Below are 24,823 nucleotides of genomic sequence, written 5' to 3' on the forward strand. Positions count from 1 at the left end.
GTGCAGTCGAAACGTGAAACAACCCTCGCTCGCAACAAAATCTCGGCGCTCTAAAAGCCGCCAACGGCGTTTCTTTTCGGTTAAAAATGTTCGGTTTTTTCGAAAAAAATTTTGGGTACAGTTCCTCAAGCTGTTTCTTTATTTATATAACTGTGATTTGTTATTCGTTGGCTAAGGATTTCAAAACGCCTATAGATATACCAAACCAAGGAAAAATTCTTGGAGTTGAATTGTCAAAATTAAGAATTCAAAAAATTATCGCTTATTACGGTATACCTTACGCTCTACCTCCAGTGAATAATTTAAGATTTGCTCCACCTGTTATTGAGCCTCTACCAAGTTGGAATGGAATCAAAAATGATACGGATTATCCGCCTTCTTGTTTACAAACTGAAGAGGATTACAAAGAGTCGGAGAAACCTTTTCTGCAATTGATTTCCAAGCTCAATTTCACTTTAGCTGAAGATTGTCTTTACCTCAATGTATTTGTACCTTACGGTGAGTACCTAAAAATATTAATTTTTTTGGTAATGCACGAATGACGATAAAATAATTCATGTTCTTTAAACTTGTATGACACCTCATAACTTTTTTGAAAAGTTTCATCTTGTTTGTGTTTGGTTAAAAACCTTTCAGGAATTCTAAAATTTGAAGATCACCTAATTATAGCGCGTCAAATGATACGAACATGGTTTTCAGTTGTCTTCTACTATTATCTCCAATGGAGGGATTAGGAGAGGCCATAAAATAGCCTAAAATTTTAAATCACTTGTTGTCACTACATTTTAATATTTTTGGTGTTTAAGTGACTAAACTAATGATACTTTTTGAGAAATATTTTTGCGGTATTATCAGTAACATTTGGTTTACCTGGATATAGTTCATTAAAAACATCATCGAATATACACTGCCCACCAGGAATAGATATGAAAAAAGGTACTTTACAGCGAACGCCACATGTCAGTGAAAAAATCACGCTTCAGGCAAAAACTCTAGGTCTATTTACAAAGAATACCTGGCCTGACCTAGAGATGGCGGTAGTAGCTTGAAAAATAACACTGTATTAGAAAGTACACAATCTATAGAGCATATGTTTCAAGTTTGAAGACGCCACGTTGTATAGTATTTGTTTGGAAACCATCAATAGTGGACAATTTCAGTGAATTTGGTGACCGTTATGTAAAATATTGATAGGAAGACTTTAGAAATATTGAAAAAAATCCACATAGCGGTACTTGTTCATCGTCGAAGAAAGATCAGACATAATAGTCATTCAAAAAAATGCGGTACGTCGCACATTAACTGAAAATTTGAACAAAAGAAAGCTGCGCACAAGGTGGGTGCCGCGTTTGCTCACAATGGAACAAAAAATTCCTCGTGAAGATGTTTCCATAGACTGTTTGACAATGTTTCACAGAAATAAAACCGAATTTTTGCACAGTTTCATAATCATAAATGGAACGTGGTTTCATCACTTCAAACCGAAAAGAACAATAAAAAATGGACTGAAAAGGGAAAATCGGCTTTAAAGGAGGCAAAGACTGATCCATCTTATGGCGTCGGTTTTTTGGGATGCGCGTTGGATAATTCTCATTAACTATCTTCAATAAGGGAAAACTATCAACGGTGAGTATTATGCGAACTATTGCAACGTTTGAGTGAAGGAATCAAGCAAAAACGGCCGCGTTTGGCTAAGAAGAAATTGTTGTTTCATCAAGACAATGTACCAGCTCACATATCCGTTATTGCAATAGCCAAAATAAATGAAATAAAGTTTTAATTACTACCTCAAGCACCCTATTGGCCAGATTTAATCTTCCCGGATCATTTTCTGTTCCCAGATATGAAAAAAAGGCTCGGTGATCAAATATTTTCCAACAATGAAGAGATGATATCGGTTATTTTGAAGAGCTTAACGATTCTTTTTATAAAAAGGGTATCGAACTTGTGAAAGGAAAAATATATTTTCTCACAAAACTTTTGTTGGGCCAAGTACCAGCCTCGTAGGTTGCAATGCAAAACTAACGAAGCAATCTTAATTATTCCGCTTATAGTTGTATACGTACTGAAGATTTGAGGAAAATTAGTTTTTGATAGCAGCAGTTGGGAGAATCTTGTTTTGAGAAAATCGCATTTGAAAGTTCTTTGATGGATGAAAGTTTGAGCATGTAGGCCAATGACTTCCAGAAATAAATGGTGGTGGCGAACTGATACAGAACTGAGACATACATGTTTTGTACAAAGTGCTGGCTTCCTTGAAATTTATTGCAATAAATAGCAAAGGTGCACTGGGCTCAACAATATTCAATTCGAAAGCAAACGCTACGACGTCCCATAGAACATCCCAGCAGCTACAGTTTAGGAATTTAAGAATATAAAATCAAAAATTCTCACGCTATTCCGTTAGGTAGAGATAATAATTAAAAATACCTTTGAATTCATTTGTCACAGGTAAATAACTTAATGATGATGATCTTTTAATGAATTTAAGCCTCGTTTTTATCTCATTTACTGAGACAGGCACATCAACTGTCAAGCGTTATCGACTGAATCATTAAGGTGAATGCGATATTAAAGAAATATTAAAATTGATCATGGTATTCTTGCATCATAATTAACTAATGTAGGAAGTTCAAAGGTCGTTTTTTAAACCATATCGATTACACAGAAGCAGAAAATGCAAATATAAATATAATAATTATAATTTTCGAAGAAATGAATCAATATCCATAAGATCGCGACTAAAAACATTGAATCAGGTTATAAATATCGTACAGTTTATAAGTTTGATGGATTTGTGTCAAAATTACGGAAAATATTACAGTACTTGAAAAGTGAGTAAGAATGCAAACAAACTAGCTTCTTATATTTTTTTGAAATATTTTATAGTTTAATTTGCATTTCGTGTAAACTTTAAAACTATGTACTTCTATGCAGAATTATTGGAAATATTGCGTGATCTGAAATAACTATCTCACAAAGAACTTTCTACACGCCTTGAAAAATTATAACGCATTGCATTATTATTGAATAGAGAGAAATAATATGTGAAAGGAAACCAATTCAGGTTTCAAGAAGCTCGTTTTGGATTATTTTGGATACAGTGGCATAACTTTTTTCGATAACTAATGAAAGATATATCAATAATAATAAAGTAATAACGTGATAAAATGCAGAAGAAACCATGACATATACCGTTGGAAGATTTTGGACAGTGAAACACTTGTTCAAGTTATCTAGATCAAAATAAATGAAAATAGTGTCTAATTTCTTAAAACTAATATTTATTTGAGGCAAATAGTGCGTTGAACATTTGGGCTAATCGGGCGGCGTAAAAAAGATAATAAATAGGTAATAATAAAGAATAAGCCGCTTGCCGCAAAAACGACAGAATATATTAATAGGTACTTTTCTATCCGAATAGACTAGAAATTTACCTCATATCTCGCCTCACAAATCAAATTTCGACTAGGTACACTAATAGAGCGGCATATTTTGTTCTTGCACCCGGGCGGCGGATACCCTAGGCTCGGCCCTGCGTGCATTAGTCGCAAGTCTTCATAATCTAGGCAAACGTAGCCGTACCATTGCCGCCAAATTAAAAAGACTTCGACGTACCGTGCACTTTTATTGATCAGTAAACGTGATCGAATCACAGGCCCAGATAAAGCAATTCAGATCAATGAATCTTTATTTGCCTTTGAGTACCTCTACAGAGAAAAGGATATTGAGAGGAGCTCTTCTTTTTGGAAGATTGGCAGTAAAAAAAATCTCTTTTAGGACGTTAAAATAAAATTAAGAAGTTATAGTAGGCTAAAGATCATAAAAATTGGTCGCATGAAGAGTGGGAGAAAGTTTCATGGAGTGATTAGCCAAAGTTTGAGATTTTTAGGTCTAAGATGTATAATCCCGACTGTAAAATACAACGGAAGCTTCATGATGGTTTGGAAATGTTTTAGAAGGGCCTGGTAAAAATAAAGAACGCTTTAAAAAATATAATGAAGGAAAACGTGATACATTCTGGTCAGACTGTATTCATAATTACAGACTGTAGTTTTATTATTACTATATTCTTATCTATATATGCTATTTAAAACTTAAATATCAAAATCGATCATATTGTTTTTATTTGTTGTGTACCACACAAACTATAGGGTAGGCAAAAACTTCTGACCAGTAGTATATGTGTCTTTTTTGAATAATTTCATTTACGCAACTGTCTTACATCTTATATATGTTTTTTACATCATAAATATGCCACAAAATGATCTTACAGTTATAATTATGTGTGGAGAATTAAATTTGACATGTTATCGTCGAAATTTCACAGATATATGATATTTGCTATACCAATGATTTGGACCGTGCCAGAGGATCATGTAAGTGATTGTTATTTTTGTTTGATTCAAACAAAAGGAATTACAACTAAGTCCAAACACACTATTCAGTACCCATAATGCCGAACTGCCCCTGCCAAAGTCTCCAAATCAGATCAGAAAGTCAGGAGTAGAGCTACGGAACTTGTTAAGTCTACACGATAAGGTATCTGAGGATAGTGATAAACCGTCAACTTTAAAACAACTGCACTTATTGATAGAAAGTGATTTAAACGATTTAGTTTTATCTTAAGTAAGGAATACGATTTGTTGATAAAGTTTGAGAAAATTTTGGTACAAATTGAGGAATAAAAATGTATATATCTTTAATTTATTAACTAAAAAAAGCAAAAAAAGTTGACAAAACAAATATGTTGATTATCGATATTGAATTCATGTATCAAGTAACAATAAGAAATAATGACTGAAAGTTTTCAATAAGCAATTACATTGGCCCGATGTGATATTTCACACGAATTTCTTATATTCAAAGTAATTAGATGGGCCAAAAACAACTATAAATTCTGATGAAGTAGTCGTATAAAGTCTGAAAAAAATTTTTTGCGTTCTTCTTTTCCTTCGCCTTTTCTGTACCCTATTACGGAGCTGAAAAGAGGCAGTTTTGAACAAATTCCAACCAAATTTCCACTGATATCACTTTGTTGTTGAAAAAAAAAATGTCAGTAAGTCAGTATAGCTTATATAGGTTTGATCTATAGCCATGCATGTTCTATTTTCATAAAATTTCATATGTTGACAGGCAGGGTAAACTCCAATATATTCGTGGAAACTTTAAGGGACATATAACTTAATTTTTTCACAGAACTAATTCATATGCTCGTTTCCCCGACGCTATCTACTAAATTCATTGCACGCATTATTATTACCGTGCAAAAGAGAGGGTATCCAAATGTTAAAGTTGATATTCAAATTGATGGTTTCGTTTACCTTTACTAGAATATTTCTGGAAAGGAATATTCAAATACTGGGTTATGAGATAATTGAGGTGAAATAACAGAGTGTTTCGAATTTATGGAAGTAGAATGCAATCCAATTCATTTTATTACATAAGCTAAACAACCCTAGAGACTTGTTGGTATTTTACTATATATTTTTTCAGATTATATTATATATCACTAGCTGACCCGGCAAATGTTGTTCTGCCATATAAATTATATCAACGAAACATTTTTCTAGTTCAATAAAAATAACTAACTTACTATAAGTGTATAGAGATGTACTTATAATCGAAAGCGTTGTATAGAAAATGGAAGTAAGCTTTATTTAGGTTAATAAAGTATTCTTTATTAAAGTAACGAATATATTTCAAATTAAAAATTTTGATAGCTGTCCAGACATCAAAAGTGATTATTCATATTTTTACTATCAATTGGGCGACAATATGGCACCTATAATTGTCCAAAAACCCTTTTGAAATGAGCCTAATATTCTATATCAGGTTCATACTGGAATGATAGAGTCAAGGAAATAAATCTGATGTAAATGCTCGAAGAATTGGTTGGCATTGTTGGTCTGTTTACTATGAATCTACGCGTTTCTCTTTGTTCGAATCGTCTCTGTAGATTTCGTTCATCTCGTGCCTTTTGTACATATAACCTATAAATAAATTAAATTTAAATACTTTCCACAATAATAAAACACGTATATTTATTAAATACGTACACGTTTCTGTTTTGATTTAAAACTATTTGCCAAAAAGGTTAAGTACAATATGTACAAGTATAATAATGGCCGTTGTTAGCGGGACCTCACAACACGTGTTTATTTACATGAAAGTAAAAACTGTCTTTTTAGTTATTAATAAATAGTTATCGCACTGGATAAAATAAAAAAATCGCGATGGAAAAATAGGTATTAATCGAAATAAGGTGAAAAATTCAGAGTAATATAATATTTTTTATTCTAATTCATGATAAAAAAAATAAACATCTTGCCAAAAACATCAAAGTTTATAATCAACAAATAAAAAATAGGGGTTGATCGTAAAGGGTTAAAAATTTAAGGTTGTATGTATTTTTTAATGCTGTATCATGAAAAAATTAAAACAAAAAATTTTATCTAAAAAATTTAGGGGTGGACTAACCTGAACATTTAGGGGACTGAAAAATAGATGTTTTTCGATTCTCAGACCTACCCCATATGTACATAAAATTTCATCGCTCCGGAGGAGTTCAATTACAAACACCGCGACACGAGAATTTTTTATATTAGAATGTAAGTATCTTAAATAGCCAACGCCGATGAACAATAGACTTTATTAACATTTTTTAGTTCGTATTCTATGACTTAATGAAAATTCTAACAATCAGGCGCGAATGTTTAATAACAGTGGGATAAATTTAGAAGTGAAAGCAACAGTATTTGAATGTTGTTGTTATTAAGAAGACGAGGTTACCTAAAGTCATGGGCCTCGACCAGTGAACCGCAAACAACCCTCAACCCTTCATTTTAGGTTCAATCGGCACAAAGCAAAGGGCTTTGCGTGCGTGAAAGTCATTACCATTATGCAGATATGCACGAAAGAGAAATTCGTAAGCGGTGGTCGTCATCATCACCAACGTTTGAATAAAAGTTAATACTTTTATTTTCATATAAAGTTTTTCTTGGTTTTCTAGCAAGTTCAGAAAAACTTCTAATGATTTACATTTACAATTATGATCCGAAGTCTAGATTACTATATTTTTTTCGTAAACATTTAAAAAATATACGTTTTTGCATACGCTCAAACCAATTCTAGTTGAAAATCGCTGTTCGCATCTTTTGTTTGACAGTGAAGAACAAGAAGGCGAATACGGGCGATGAAACATTAATTCCATGTTTCGCAAAATCGATTGTATTGCAGTCTACGAGAAACGTCTCTATCTGTCTGGTTGATCTTCATTAATGTGGCGCACAGCATCGAATGATTTGGAATGATAACAAATTTACAAAGTTACACGAAACGATTCTACATTGTTGTCGAGGAAGGCCTTTTTCAAAATAATAAAAAAATGATCTAAAGTGAGCCTTCACGGGTAATTTATCTTTAGGTTTGATTATAAAAAGTCAACCCATGTCTTTAGATGGTTCACGAGTTCTGACTAAATTAGCGCCATCTTGGATTTTTGAAATTCAACTACTTCCTAATAAGATCACGCATTATACTTTATTTTTCAGGTGACGAACCTAAACAAGGCTACGCAACGATCATATGGTTCCATCCAGGAAATTTCACTACTGGCACTCCTGCAATGTGGAATCCACACACCCTAGTATATCGTCAAAGGGTGATAATCGTGACAGTCAGTTGGAGGTTGAATATAATGGGGTTTTTCACTACCATGGATGGAGAAGCTTCCGGGAATTACGGATTGATGGATCAACAAGCCGCTATGATGTGGGTTAAGAACAATATTAAATTATTCGGTGGTAATCCTGATAATATTTGTTTAATGGGATATGGAACAGGTGCAGTCAGTGTTGGACTTCATTTGATAAATCCACAATCGAGGGGATTATTCAATAAAGCCATCGCTATGAGCGGTAAGAAGTTTTATTTTCAATTAATGATTATAAAATCATTCTGTTACAGGTAATTTTTTATCGCCCTGGACGGTGAAACACGCCCAAGAAGATAAAGATCTTTTAGATAGATTGGCGAATAGTTTTGCTTGTAACAGAAGACCAACTTCGGAACTAATACTTTGCTTAAGACATGCTGATGCTGAATCCCTTGTACAACAAACATCTAATGTTAATTGGAGACCTATTTTAGACGGTGAAATCAGTAATAGCAGTACTCCTTTTTTATCAGATTTTCCCATAAAATATTTCGAAAGAGGAGAATATGAAAAAATTCCTTTACTTACTGGTTATACGCATATGGAACAGATTTTAGAAATTGATAGCTTAAAAAATATTACTGGTACTTCAAACGAGTATCTACAAGCTTTATTAACAGACCTTATCAGCGGGGATATTCCAGTCTTGAATAATACTGAGTCTTCTTGCGTTTATAATTACGATCATATTATAGACGCCGTAATGTTTTTCTACGGTCCTTCAGGACCAGTGAAAGACGTGGAAACCCTTCGAGAAATTTTAATAAACTTCGTTACTGAAAGAAACGTTGCTTCATCCGTGGTACAACTAGCATCATTTTTAGGTAAAGAGCAGCCTACTTATGTCTACAGATTTGATATGAAACCCAGTACTGCAGCAGCTATTAGTAACTTACCCGAGTGGGTAACAGTACCTCACTTATTCGATCTTCTTTATGTCTGGGGAGTGCCTTATTGGTCAACAAATCAAGATTGGGATATACGGGATAAGAGAATTTCCGATACTATTATGTCTTTGTGGATACATTTCGCTAAATCTTCCAATCCTATAGAGAAGAGTCTATATCCAGTGGTTTGGGAACCTTTCACTGACCAAAATCCAGGTATTTTAATTATCGACGGAAATTTCAATATGAGCAATTCTAGAAATTTGAATTTCAAAGCGTTCGAGTTCTGGAATAAATATTATCCAAAAGTGAAAGCTGTCGCTACACAATGTTGCGAATCGATTGACAAAGCTCATAACATCCAAATAAATTCACTTTTACTGATCTTACAGTTTATTCTAATTTTTTATCAGTTTGTGAGAATATTTTTGAGGTTGTAAATGATAATATCTATTTATATATTATATAATTATTGGTTCTACTTGTCAGATTACTTATTCGCAATAAATTATTGAATGTATTATAAAGTTTTATTTATCCCTTTCCGTTTAATTCAGTATCCAATTATTCAAAATTGCGGTCATCTAATTATCAAATGAACCTCGTATATCAAACTCTTCCCGTTCCATTGGCATGTTCTTTTTTTTCTGATCAATGGAATATTTTTCCGTTTCCAATGTTTCAAATTCGGACATTAAATACCTAGAATTCTTTTGCAATTTGAATTATTTCAAGGACGTCACGAAATACTACTAGGGAATTAATTGACTCCCGACTGAGGATAAAGAGGTCATTTAACTCAAAAATGGATTTTTTCTGTGATATTTGATGTATAGAAATACCATAATCAGCTTTTTAAATCTTGATGCATTTTCACGGCTAAGGATTATTGGAGTTTAGTCATTTTGTGAGCTCCCTTTTCTACAGCTGTTTCCACAATTTCCAATTCTGCACCTTTTGTTTTATTTCTTATTATCTTATTCTTCGTCTTCCTCGCCATTTTTATTTCCTATGTCTGGCTCCTCCTCGGTCTTTCTTGGTTTTGTTCATTATCATCCGTATTTTAACTATCCTTTCTCGATTTTATTTTGAATTGTACAAATTTTCTTTTATAATGTTAATCCTCATAATGTCATATCTTATTTTATTCACCCTGTGTAGTGACAATGTTTTTGGGTATTGCTACATATATATTTCTGTTTCTATATATTTTGCTATTTTCTTTCTGGTGTAAAACTAGAAATTATATTATCTACGTAATTGCTTAGATTCCCCATAAAGATCGAAAATATCACCAAAGAATGATCAAACCTTTAAAAAATGATTCGATTTCTCTCTAAAGACCTAGAACACCCAATATTGAAGAAATTAGTTAAATTTCCTCATTCGAAATAATTTTTCGTAATTCTTTAGGAAAAAATTGTCAAAAATCACCCAGACTCCCTTAATCTCCCCCTTATCTTTTATATACATGCTGAAAAATGCTAATGCTGGAAAGCAGAATAATCAGTGCAGAAGTAGAAGCAAACAAGACGATGTAGCTATATTGATTTCGGGTATAGACCCACAAACTAGACATTAGAAAATATAAACCTTGTGGGAGAAAAATAACGTACTGATAGTTAATCATAAGAAGATCAAACTAATTCTGTTGATAAGAAAATACAGAATACCTAAGATAAAAATAAAAGACTCCAAGTTTTCATTGAAAACGAATATCGAGGAAAACGTGAAAAAAGGAATGGAGACTACAACTAAAGGTAATTAATTGGTTGTATACAGAAATCAAGTATGATAATCTATGAACAAAGGAACAAACAAAAATAATCTCACGAAATTGCAGAGGATAGCAGCACTGAGAATCATCGGAGCTATGAGAGGTACTGCACAAGTAGCACTAGAAGCAATCTTAAACCTGCAGTTCACAGAATTGTTCATAAAAGATGTAGCCTTAAAAGCCTTTTTTTTGAGGAAAAAAATCATAGAAATACAGCTATTCCACAGGAAATTGGTAACATAGGAAGAAAAGAATAAAGGATCTTTTAGTTTAGAGCACCGACTATAGTTCAATATTCAGTTTTCACAAATGGGTCGGTAATAAAATATGGAACAAGAGCCGGCGTGTTTTCAAAGAAATTGAATACAAGAGTGTTCCAGACTAAAAACTGGATGTAAGTTCAAATCTACATAATAGAGAAGGCTGAGAGATTGATAAGACAAAATGTTTGATCAAATAGAAAATACAACAATCTACACAGACAACCAAGGAGCTTTAAAAACAATAGTAAAATTAAAAGTGTTGATAAGCTATTGCGAAGTGCTTTCCTGGATTCGTGACTGGAATAAGCTTCTGCTTCTGTTGGGTACCTGGACATTATGAAATGGAAGGGAGCTCCAAAGCAGATAGACTTGATACGTGGAAAGATAATGCCGAAGAGACAGTAACAGTACTGCTACTGAAGGAATGGTGAAAAGATGCTATTGAAACAGGAATAAGAGTCAAACAACACGATATATAGTCAAAGAGAAGTGGTTGCACTATATCCAGATCTATTTTGCCAAAGACCAATGAAAACGTTGAAAATGGGCCTTAGGCCTCCTAAACTACGACCAATCTATATCAAGGTTGTCTGTACTAACCTAACCTTCATCCAATAAAAGGCAACCAACGATTTGTACAATGGGAATAGATATTACCTGTAAAACTGTACTTAAATCTTCGATTTGATTGGCATGATTGGGTTGAAGACCAGTTTCATTGAACACGAAGGTTTCTCTTTTTAATAGAAGGTATATATTTGTGGGAATATTATGAATAAAACACATTTGCATAAATGGCATATATAATTGTAATTGAAACTACGCGTTATCATATCAAGATCAAGATATATTGATATCAAAAAGTGCACCACCGAATCAAAAAACTTATATTAAATATTTATATATTTACAACTTGATATATATATATTTTTCAACATACAAACGTGAATAAAAAGTTAACAAATTCATTTACAGTATTGGAAAAATGGTCACAGAACAGAAATTTCAGTGTAACCAACTTACAATCTACCACTTCAATATAATGTAAATTCTAGCGAATTCAACTATTTGATTCAATTTCCATTCCACTATTCATTAGAATCTAATCTAAAAATTAAAATCAAAATGTATCAAAAACGGAGAAGTTTACTTATTGGAATATGTTGAAATGAAATGGTTACTGTTAAAAATAAAAAAAAAATAACAAAGAGAAGAATTTTGTGAATTTATGATGAGATACTCAAACGGACAGGGATTGTAAAAATAAACATGTTTAATCTACGATTTCGATAAATCGTAAACATTCGCTACTATACGGTCTCAATATGTCCAAAATATTGACGTTTTGGTGAGGTCTTAGAATTCTGGGTTAGATAAATATTTGCAGCAAATTATTGCTATCACTTCTTATTAACTTTGAAGAAATTTCGTTCCAGCAAGACGGTTGCCTGCTCTTTTTACTATTCTTTCCTCACTCATCCTTTTTGAAATGTCCGAACCATCTTCTGTGTCATTGTATTTAACATTTATCTGTATGTTCAGTTTCTTACGTGGTATGAACTCTCAATTTTTCCATTGTTTCAAACTTATCGTTTGAAAATTTTCATTTTTGTGCACTCAATGTACACCTTCTCGCTCTTGTTTTAATATTGATCGATTTATATTCTAATAAATCAGTACTCAAAGATTGGAGTGAAATCTGTTAAGTCTATTATAATTTACCACGAAGTTCTATGCAAACTTAAAACTGGTAGATTGGAAGTAAATTAGAATGAAAGAGGAATTCCGTTGAAGTTTCCCCAATATCATACATATGAAAATAAGATGTGTATTACGATAAATCAATTAATAGCTTCCAATGAACTAGCATAACCAGATAATCAAAATAATTTGGAGATATATCTGGTATGAGCAATTTATAAACAACCTATAATCGAAACAGTGCTAAGAGTCGAATTAATACATTTGCTGGGATGATTAGATGCTACGTATTCATCTACTTCAAATATAGACTGCAAAGAACAGCTTAAATCAAACATAACATTTATTTGCACCACTATGATATCTACACTTGTTTTTAAACAGCTATTCTGATTCCCAAACATCTTTTTTGATTTATAATTTAAGTAGTTAGAGTAAAAATATGAAGTAGACCCGCGGTAATCCAGACTCTCCATAATCCGACATGCCTATCACTATTAATTCATAAAGAAATTGGTAAATTTCAAGGTGAAAGTACTGATAATCTGGTTCGCTTGAATCGTAGCAATTTAGCAAGTGAATACGGTATCATTCGATCTACAGTTTATGATATTGAAAATAACCACGAGAAGCTTGAAGCCTCAAGTTATGGCTATGGACCAGGTATAAAGTTGAACATCCAGAGGTGGAAGAAGTTTTTGTACGTGTGCAGAAATAGCCAAATGATCATCGTATGCGCCGTTAATTTTGTGAATGGACTGAAGTACAAATTAATATTGATTTCCATTCATAATTTTGATCTATTGAGGATATTTTTGGTTGAATACGTTCGTGAATAAGCAGAGTTGTTCCATTTGGAGTGAGCATAATTCACCTAAATTTTTCGGAGCACTGATTGGTGCACTATATGGGTTGACAGAGACATTGTCCATCTGTCTTCAAAAATGATGATAAGAAAGTATATTTTCCTGATATGGGGTTACAACAAGATGGCGTCACATGTCACTCAGACGGTTTATTTACTTTAAAAAGAAAAAAATCGACATTCGAGATAAAATACGGCCGCATATACTGCGAAAAGTGTGTGTGGTGGATATTTGGCTTTTTTTGTTTTATTGCGATTCAAACTTGTGTAAGGGTGTGGGGACAAAAATCCGTATGTTTTTAGACAGCTTGAAAAGTAAAGTAGGGGTTGACTGAGAATGTTATTAATTGTATCTCGTAATTTGGCAGTTGTCAAATATCTTAAATATAAACATCACGTATATGTAAAAAGTTCAATTTCAAGAATTGAAAATCTAAAAGAAAAAGTCTTAAGACCTGAAGAAATCGTTTACGGTAAATAACTTTGTAATAGTGGAAATAGTCTAACAAATAATTTACGATATCTGTCGGTGTGTTAAGACAGATGATTCGATTGGAAGAAGGTTGGTTGCAGTGGCTCACGGAAAACTGGGAGTCAGTTTGTGAAATTTGGGCAGAAAATTCAAAATGTAAGCAACATGGAAGAGGATGTAGTTCGAAAATCAAGAAAATCGGCGCCCAAATATTCCGAGAAGCAATAAATAGAACAAATATCAAAAATTATAAGTCTCAGTCTTATATATAGGACTTATTATTGCCAGAAAGACGATGAGGTAAATTCAGAATTGTATTTCGATAATTGTTGGTATGGTTGGCGATATTTGTCCCTTTAGAAATCGCCAAAATATATGAAGAAAACATCTAGATTGATGCAGTTCAGAAAAAAAAGGGTCCTGAAGAAAATCTTGTGATTTGACCAGATATGGCAGCTGATCATTATACATAGTTTAATGCAACATTTGAAAACAACAATTAGGAAATTAGGAAAACAAACAGTTTGTACGAATTTTTTGTCTCCATATCCAAAAATTCTGAACCAGGATGTAATTTGAGTAATTGAAATGATTTGTAGTTAAAATAGATTCTTTGATTTATAATTTGGTTTGTGGGATTACCGCAGGTAAGTACATTGTAAAATAAATTGTAGTCGAAATTTAGCATTTTTTTTACACGCTTAAATAGTTTGCGTTGCGCATCTTTACTTTTAATCTTTTCTAAAAAACATTGATATCTTATGAGACTTCAATTGCTGTGTAACCCTCAATTTTTTTGTATAAAATATTGACTGTGAAAAACTGTTTTCCTAATTAGATTTTTCATATTTTCGATATATATACAGTCGTTAATAATTTCTATTAATTCTGAAACAAGTGTCACAATTATTATTTGCCATTTTTAACTAATTATTTACATTTGGCGACATGTACAAAGATCTATTGATAACTTAAAACCAACTACTATGATACACATTATTTAAAAATGTGGTACACTCTTTGAAATCCTTAGAATATTACATACAACAGGTAAACAACAATAAGTTGACAAATAAATGTGCCTTTTGTAATAAACCTTCACTACACATTTTGTTTAAAATTGAATACGTTTTTACCTTACAATTATTATTTGTTTTAAATGGAAGACTCAGTTTTAGTAGCGTAGTTAAACTTATCAAATAAACATGTATTCAATATCACGAGTTTGTAAATTGTAATAAATTCATTAGTTCAATTAGAAAATATAAATGAAATTTATCGGAATTTCACAAATGATTCGATATGAAGATGAAACAAGAACAAATATCCTACCACCCGTATTGCAAAAACTAGTAGTACTAAAAGACTGCAGTGCTGTGAATAAATTGAGGCTCAACTAGGTCAGAACGAAAACTTTATATTATTATAATTGCTGGATACTTAGGTCCCAGAAAACGTGAATGTTTGAACGAGGCTTGAAGGAAATTAAGTTACAGAACCAATCCTCTCAATGTAGTATAACATTTGGAATTCTCGCCAGAAAATTAGTGCTGCAATTTCAGTTCATGACCCGAATAGAGATAACAAGATGGGGTATTCGTAATATCCACGTAGCATCCCAATTAAATTGCCCCTGAGATCCAAAGAAACATTTGGACATTATGGAGGTAATTATTTGGAAGGTTCTTAAGAACAAACCGATAAATGTTGAGGAGAATGAGTGTTTGTAAACCAAAGATATTTTCAAAATAAATTCTGATCACGTTTAAGATATTTTCAAATAGCCAATGAACATTACGAACATCAATGAATTTTATTATTTGATTACTTGTTTTTTATTACTTATTTATCTTTCAATATCTTATAATAGGTAGGAAATAAAATTTTGATGATTAGTAGTTTTTACTTCACAAACCAAGAATTTATCCAAAAAATGTCTATTTGAAGTATTGAATTGATTCCAAATTACAGACTCATATTATATATATATATATATATATATATATATATATATATATATATATATATATATATATATATATAAATATATATATTCTCAATGTTTTTGTTTCTTATACATTTCTACATTTAATTTTCTAAATAAATGTTCTGGATTTTAGGTGTATTTAAAGTTTTTTTAGAGATTATTTCTGATGTGTCGATCTAATTTTGGCTTCTATCAAAATAATACTTAATTCTAATTCATTTACCTGAGATATATGAATTAGAAGATCAACTATCACATCAAAATATAAATACAATGACAACTTTATGTTATATCTTTAATTGTCAGAATTAAAATTTCAGAACCTAATCAGTTACATTAAAATTTTTTCTATCCTTGATAGATTAAAAATTTTGGTGTATATGAACCTGAAATAAAAATTTTTTCTTTGTATTATATCGATTTTGATGAATTCTCCATCTATTTACTAAATATTGTGATGTCTGTCCTATAAAAAAAGGAAATTCATATATAATATTTCTGCAGCATATATATATATATATATATATATATATATATATATATATATATATATATATATATCAATATATTTCATCCCTAATTGTGCTGCAATACTTAATATAGACGACCCCATAATGCAAACATCATTTTTTTATTTATTTTTCCCTCAAATTTGAAGGGTATTAAAATAAGTTCTACATTTTTAGTGGATTCGTTTTGAAGTATGTTTGGGTGATTTTGAATTTTCCTTTCTAAAATCTTTCACAATTGTAATTATATTTGGTATGGTCATATTTGATAAAGATTAAAAAAAGTCCAAACGTTGGAAAAAATTCTTTCAATAAAACTCACTTCGTAAAATAGACCCAACATCAAGAACATATAGTCAAAAAATTATATATATAAATATATAATAAATATTATTACAGCTTTTTGTCTACAAATGTTCTATTACTTTCTAATGTATGTACTAATTTATATTCCTTATTCAATTTTTTCACTTACAAACAATCTAATAACCTAAATAAGTATCAAAATAATAAGTGCAACTTCATGAAAATACTTTATAAAACTCCTCTAGGTACCATCATGAAACACTTTTCAGTACTAAAATTCTGAAACACAATAATGGATGATAACTAATTTCAAAATCAGTCATAAACGAATTATATAAACATTCCTATAAAAATAAATAAGATAAATAAGGGTGGTTCAAATATAAACCTCGCTTTTTAGTCTAATTATAACCATAGCGAGAAGGATGTACCAGTTTGTTGTGTAACGCATCATTATTCGTTTTTTGGTCAAAAATAATTTAAAATCCGCGGAGTATCTCTCCAAGACTCAAGTGAATGAATGGAGTTCCGTTTTCCAAAAAGGCAAAAAGGGGAGGCAAGTGGTGCCCAAGAATAAATGTTTCAGATGAGAACGTCAGCACTGTCATGTTGTGTTTTGAAACATGATAGGAGTAATTACAGTTGATTCTCATCAAGCTGAAAATCAGTAAAATTGTTTAATATACAAGTGAAAATAAAATTTGAATGTTCCCTATCATTTCCGTGTATGGAAAAAAATTTATTCAAGGTCCAAAGTCAAAAAAATGAGTTTTTCACGATTATCAGCAAAACGGTAAGTTGTAGCATAAAAATACCATAGATAAAAATTATAGATCATAAAATTATTTACAAGAATCGTATAAATACTTTTTTTCCTACGAGCCACCATTGTTATAATGGTTGCACGAGAAATACCAAAGCTGCAGAGCAACATCCTCGAAATTTAGCAACATCTTCGCGAATTGATAATTTATTTGATAACAGTTCCCACCAGTCAACAGAAATTTCTTACAATACTCACAAGTTTCAGTTCATTACAATGTTTTAAGTAGTTTACTGCTGAAAATATATTGGTGAATCTATTAAATACGACAACTTTTACAACTTTTTGAATCATTATATCTCAGAAACAGTGGCTTGTACGAAAAAAGTATTGATCTGATTTTTTTGACCTTTTTCCATACACGGAAATGATGGGGAACATTCAAATTCTATGTTCAATTGTATTTTAAACAATTTTACTGATTTTCAGCTTGATGGGAATGTATGTAACTTCGAATGTCTAAATTGACCGGATTAACAAACGAACTGTGAATGCGCAGAATTATAGTAACCTCCTGAAAAACATGTTGAAATCCGTAGTGCTGCCAGACAACGCCAGACTGCATACGGGCTTACGATGGAAACGATGAACGAATTTAGTTGAAAAATACCTTTTTATAGTCCCTATTTGTCGCTATGCGACGAGATTTTTACGAAAAAGACATTCGAAAGGTGGGAAAAGTGTGTAGAATGTGACGGAGACTATATAGAAATACTGGAAAAAATTCCGATTTATATTTGAACCACCCTCGTATTACAGGGTTATTCATCATCAACTACTCATCTCTTATCAACTTCCGAGTAATTATAAAATATTTTAAATGAATTTTTGTTTCATATTTTTTATCTTTTTCCTTAGAACTATAAAATTTTAATTATTTCATAATCGAAATGTCAATTATTACATATTAGTTGTCATTTACATAACGGTGCGATAATATTATATATATTTTCGGAATCAGAACACCATATAAAAATATACAGTATATTATATTTTAAGAAATTATCCTCTAACATTTAAAAGTATGTACTAGATACTCCTGTAAGATATAACTGAAATCAAAATTCAAAAGTGCACATAATAGATCCGTCATCAACCCTCCATTTTGTCAATATACACATAACTTTTGGAAATAACCACTTTGAATATAAACAACCCCTGTAGTTGATAATGTTACGTATATTTTAAAATAACGTTGATACGATTCATGTAGTCCAAAATATTTACCAAGTACACTGACCAGTGGTATGATGTCTCAAATTTATGACTGATTCAGAAATATATTGACATATATATGGGGTTCGTCTTTTTTAACATCTATGTTCTTTACATTGAAAAAGTATATCTAAAGAAACTTATAGAGTTCGTTTACTCCCAAAATGTGATAAAGTTGACCTACGACTATAAAGCTTTTCGGAAACTGTGGTATTCGGAAAGTGATATGAATAATATGATTTTTTTACCATGGTATACACGTGGGTAAACGTGATCGTTTTTGTTTTGTACTCAAGTATTATAAATTATATGATTAATTTTTGTGGCCAGCATACTTGACAGATTAATGAGGCTTTTGTACTTGTTGGCTTCTCAATAAAATAACTTATTCGTATTAAAATTTAATATAAAATCCGTGTGAGTGAATAATTGCGATGATTAAACAACTAAGTCTATTATAAAATTGATTTAGTGTTATACACAGAAAAATGATGAGAAAGAATTTAAAGGTTGTTTTAAATTTGAAATTTCCTCAGAAAACAGAGCGCGATTTTCGGAAATTAGTTCTGGTTAATGTCCGTAATCATCTGAAAGAAGATCATAGATCGAATTCTTGGATTGGATTCCACTAAGAGAAAGGAAGAGTTTCGTTGGATAGAATTTGGTAGGATAGAAAAAATTTTTGTAGGAGGAGGATTTGTTGGAGTGGGCCCTGATATAGGAATTACTCCTCTGCAGAGCTGGGCATTCCACTAAGCGTTCACAATTCGTTAATATTTATCTCAACGCGCAAAACGCCTTGTTAGCCATTCTACTTGGGTTTACGATTATCACGGTCTGGACTAAGTGGAACGGGAAAGATCGTGGTCATGAACGTGATTGTCGTGAGTGCTAAGTGGAATGCGCCCTTATAAGAATATAAAGAGGTTTGTGTAATTATCGACACAATTATGATATTGCTTGTTTGCTGTGAAAATGACAGTAAGTTACAAAAATCAACCATCGTAAGCAGGTAAAATAGTCAATAAAATTATCTGTAATTTATTTTATTAGTTTTAGTTCATATCATTATTAATGGTTAATGGTATATTTTTCGTAATACATTGAAAAGTGAGAAATGTAATTTTCGATTATTTTCATTTTAGTAAGACTTACTTAAATATTTTTTGAAACATTCTTGATACGATTGAAATTTAGATTATATCTCATCATTCACAAAAACAATTTTATTATGATGTTATGTCATATATAATTGTAACTTTTTAACTCAAATTAAATAGTTAAAACACCCTGTAAAGGATATGTGATATTTTTTTAATATAGGTCGTTGATATGTATATATGGCAGGGGAGGGCAAATACTTTAAAGCGCGGGCCAAAATGAAATTTTCAAAATGCTCCCGTGCCACACCGCGTACGCTGTGCACACGCAAATGTTTTGGGAGGAGATTTTTCCCTGTTTAAGATAGTTTTTCTGACAAAAACACTATAAGTATTATTTCAAAGCATTTGGACATAGAAATTTGACAGAGATAATAAATTGTCCAGTTTTCAATTTATTATTAATTATAAAACATTGAAAAAGTGGACAATTTATTATTGCTATCATATCTATTAATATTTTTAGATTATAATTTGTTATATTTGCAAAATGACGAGTATGCGTTTAGTGCTAAATCAAAATAAACAGTTCGCGTACTGCGACCTGTAGTCCCTCGAAGAGTGAAAGAATGTGCTTTGTTAGCGTAGGCTGCATACATCAAAGTAGGGATATAATTGCAGCTATTCGAAACTATTGTTAATTATATCAATATCGCTTATAAAATTGAAAAAATTGCATGCAGGATTTTTCCACGGGCTGCATAAAGTAAGCAAAAGGTTCAGATCCCGCCCGCGGGCCGGCTTTTGCCCACCCCTGATATATGGTAACATAAGTTGTGTTTCCTATACGTAGTAATAAAAAATGTTTCATGTATTGAAATCATGATATTCCCTGATATAAATAATATCATTTTGTGATACGAGCAATTTATACCCCTATATAGTTACTTCTTCATGAGGCAAAACTAAAATTGTAATTTTCAAATCAAGTTTGCTCACAAGATTTGTTAGATTAAGGCGAGTTAAACACATATGTATCTCACACACATCGCATAGTAGCACCGTGTGCGGCACGTGCTAGTGTAAGGTGACAGAGGTGGGGATTTTTTGGCTCCCAATTGGGGAGCATTGGAAAATGCCGTTGTTGTGTTGTTGTTACTTACCGTCATAAGAAGAGGACGACGTCAAAAAAAGATAAATATTCAACGTAATTATTGGGTACACCCTCATTGGCGTCAAAATGTTAAAAGTACACAGAAAAGTAATACCGTAATATGTTTTTTCCTACTGTTTTCGGTTTTAAATAAAAAGAAAAATTATATTAAAATATGAAATGTCGTATTTGACAATGCTACTGAAAAATATCTCCTGAAAGAGTTCATCGGTGGCTAAAAAATATGTGGAAGGAACCGTCGAGAACAAAAAGAAAATAGCAAGAATGATAGAAGGGGGTTAAACTTTTGTACAAGTGTTTAACCAAAACCATTACTGAAAATAAAGAAGTACATCCAGTAATTCCTACAATAAATGTTACTGGTAACAGTAGTTGCACCATTACTGTTAACATTCAAAAATTAGAATAAAAGTTATTGAATTCAATTGATTTTTTATTTCTAATGATTTCAAACGGGATTGGGAGAATTTAAGAGTACTGTAAAGTACGAGGAAATCGTAAAGTGCCATTTTCTGGACTTAAATTAATACTGTAAAGTCGACTTTACAGTACAATATGAAAAAAAAGTAACTTTGCGTACTTGTCAACGCACAAGCTGCAAGCGCACCTTGCGAGATGCATATGTGTGTAACCCGCCTATAAAATAAAAAAGAATAATAGATTTACTGCTCATAGAGTTTAAATAACATTATTATAGTGCTTGAATTATTCGATATTAAAGGTGTGACAACTAATAACATGATCATATCAATAAATGAATTCACAACACTTTAAATACGAATGTTTTTACTGATCATCCATCAACGTTCTTAGTATTATTTACGGTTTGACAAAACTCTTCGACTTAATAACATGAAAAAATATATTTTCATGTAATTCATCTCACCTGAAACATTTTTTTTAGCTGAAACACCTTTTTCTAAATGTAATACGTCGTTAACTCACTAATACAATTTGTCAGTCATTTTCAAAAGTGTATTACAGCCCAAATATACAATAAAAAGTATGCATTTACAGTCGAAAAGAAACTCCGCTTATTTAAAATGTTATTCTAACATTATAATTTCAAAATTTCAATATTTTAAACCAACTATCTGTAGAATTGTTTTTATTTTTCACAGTATCTTAGGTTATGTTAAATTTTACGTTCATGTTGAGGCAGCAATTTTCTCAAGCACAAAATAAATATTGACATACTTCCGTATTTGATGTCTACTGTGCTATTCAGAAGTCCCTACATCCACATCGTCTCTTTGGAACGATCATACACATACTAGTGACTCAAAAAATCAAGTTAACATAAGATACCTTCAATGGAAAAATCCAAAGATGTGAGGCCTGGCAACTGAGCTGGGTATTTCGTTGGACTTCGTCCTCCAATTTATATACCAATTTCACTAATAGTATTTGAGGTACAGCTATTGGTATTTCATGTTTATTCTATTTAAGGCTATTTAAATAAAAAAAAAACTAGTATATTACATAACGAGTTTAAAAGTGACACAATTCGCACTAGTTACTATTTTGCACGAGCCATGTAGCAGCGAGTGCTGAAACGTAATGAGTGCAAAATACACTTTCCAACGAGTTGCGTACACTATTTTTCCTTCGACCACGTAAAAAATTCTTAAAAAAACGTATTTTTTAAATAAGAAAGGTTAAAAAAGAAAAGAATGATTATGAGATATTTTATAACTAAAGAACAATATTTTTTTTGTAATTATATTAGATACCTAACTATAACTAAATAATTATTAATGATTTTATATTACTTTTTACTGAGACGTTATAAAAGTGAAATATAAAGTTGTTTTTACAACAATTACTAAATTGCAGTGGAGTGACTCTTGTTGCCGTATAGATAAAGTACACAAACTTGTATTGCTTTTGGGTTGTGCAGTGTCAGTGTGTTGTTCAGCATTTTGTTCAACACTATGTTCAATATTTGCAGCTTCTTTGTTTAATGTGCTTGTGTGCTAGTATGTATTTGAACACAAATCACAACAAAATCAATTTTTATTGTAAACACTAATATAACTAAAATAACCTCAAAAAACATATTGTCTACTTCTTCAGTCTTCTTAAATTTGACCTTTTGCCTTTCGGCATCCAGCCAGATTCATATTGTATTCGCGTATTCATTCCCTCTATCGTTCGAGACCATATATAACATAATAAAAAGAAGCATTTCAATACATGTATGTTTTGTTACTTTTTAGTACATGTGTGAAATAAGCTACCTGTACTTTCTTAGGTAAAAATGAGTGTGTAATCTATTATTTTCATAAGTGGTCGTAGGAAAATATATTTTTTCGGAGTTTCTTGTCTATTCATTATACTTTTTACTTGTATATCGTTTATATAACTGTTTTATGTAGAGATCTGTGTAATATATGTTACGGTATCTCTTTATATAAAAAAGTCATCCTAATGTTCCTGATAAATATAAATAAGGCTGACCCTAGAAAAACTTACGAATCTACATACATACATTATTTACATTATAGGTGATTATTTTGTTGACTACTCTATGTAAACCTGTATTTTAGTATTCACAGTTTTATAATATGTATTGTCATAAATTACAATCTTAAAAAAATTGTAAATCGATGTATTAAGAGATTAAGAGAGAAAATTCCAATTTTATGAAGAGAAAGCAATTTTAATTTTACCTATCTAGAGTATTTAATAAATAATAAAATAAAGATAAAAATACGTGCAGCATCAAGTTTATTTTTAATGTTGGTCATTGATAAAAAACAAACAAATTTTAGTTAAAGTTTTTCTCATTTTACTCATTATTAAAATCTTGGAATATGATGTTGTAGGTATGTCACTTACGTTTTACGCAATTTGAAAAAGTATTATTGCTTTTATAACATCTAACAGGAACCAAAGATGAGAAAAGATGTAGGTACACGCATTTTTAATTTCTTTAGTATTTGTATCAACAGCAAGAAATTAAATATTCTATAAAATAAATCTATAAGAGAGCTTTCAGACAGGCGACATTTTGTATTATAAATTTGCAGCATAAAGTCGAGTTTTTGTGTTGGAATACTGCTATCTAATCTGTCTTGCCAGTTAAAAACATACAAAAAGTGCTTTTTCTTTCGACTTATACTGGTTGTCTCCCACTATAAATCGACAATGTTTTTCTTTTCACACGAGGTGACAACGGTGTACTTGGTAAAACCGAATCGTTTGATACAGATAGTTTCATTGCTGAAATTCACGATTTGAAATTGCAAGAGTGATTCTACAGTAATAGAATTCAAAAGGCAAAAGGAAAAAGAGAAAAGTTATATGCAATATTTCACAATAATTTTATAGATTTAAGTAGTAATTAGTGGTGTGTCGCCTTTTTTAAATATTCGGGCTCTAAACTTAAATTGCATCGTTATTGTGTAGATAAAATTATCTTTATCATTATTATTGAATGTATATCGACAAGAGATAAACATATTTTAAGGTTAAGTTATTCTGAATTTGAATTTTTTCGATTAATTATAGGGATTATCGGAAACCAAAATGCGACCAGCTGACGCCTTGTTTCGTTTGTTTTTTAGCCTCAAAAGTTATTAATTAGATGGTCATTTATGATTTATTCTTATGGGCAGCATAACTGACAGGTTACTTACCATAACATGTAACTTTTGTTTCACCAAATAGAAGCGACAAGTAAAGGTAATTTGGAACACCATAAGTTTGTTCAATACAAATTGTTGCAAGCTATTGCCAGAACTTTTTTCACCGTTAAACGTGTCTACGGAGTCGCGAGAAAATGACTCACCCCTCAGAAGGGGTTGAAAAATAAATGATCGCTTCTTGAAACCGCAGCATGGTTTTCTTGTGCCAGCTGTCAATTACCCCAATTCCAGAAATTCTGCGAGAACTTGTGCGAACATGAGTCACCTCTCATGGGTATGAAAAACAGTCTTTATAAATAGTTGCTGTTTCTTAAAGTTACTAGGAATCCATTCCCTCAACTACAGAAATTATTTGTGTGTTTAATCATATCGGAAGA

The 24,823-nt window shown here is 31.4% G+C and overlaps 1 protein-coding gene across 1 annotated transcript; it reads left to right on the forward strand.

Annotated features, from left to right (window-relative positions):
* On the forward strand, positions 1–9,124 carry LOC130892374 (acylcarnitine hydrolase). Its single transcript, XM_057797774.1, has 3 exons — positions 1–498; positions 7,554–7,919; positions 7,969–9,124. Exons 1-3 carry the CDS (start codon positions 87–89, stop codon positions 9,042–9,044), a joined length of 1,854 nt encoding a protein of 617 aa, XP_057653757.1. The 5' UTR covers positions 1–86; the 3' UTR covers positions 9,045–9,124.
* The last annotated feature ends 15,699 nt before the right edge of the window (positions 9,125–24,823 follow it).

The sequence above is a fragment of the Diorhabda carinulata genome, chromosome 1, assembly GCF_026250575.1.
Source record: "Diorhabda carinulata isolate Delta chromosome 1, icDioCari1.1, whole genome shotgun sequence".
NCBI lineage: Eukaryota > Metazoa > Arthropoda > Insecta > Coleoptera > Chrysomelidae > Diorhabda > Diorhabda carinulata.

Coding starts and splice junctions, on each gene's coding strand:
- LOC130892374 (XM_057797774.1), top strand. CDS start 87: ATGTTCGGTTTTTTCGAAAAAAATTTTGGGTACAGTTCCTCAAGCTGT. Junction 499..7,553: donor CAATGTATTTGTACCTTACG/GTGAGTACCTAA, acceptor TTTATTTTTCAG/GTGACGAACCTAAACAAGGC. Junction 7,920..7,968: donor TAAAGCCATCGCTATGAGCG/GTAAGAAGTTTT, acceptor ATTCTGTTACAG/GTAATTTTTTATCGCCCTGG.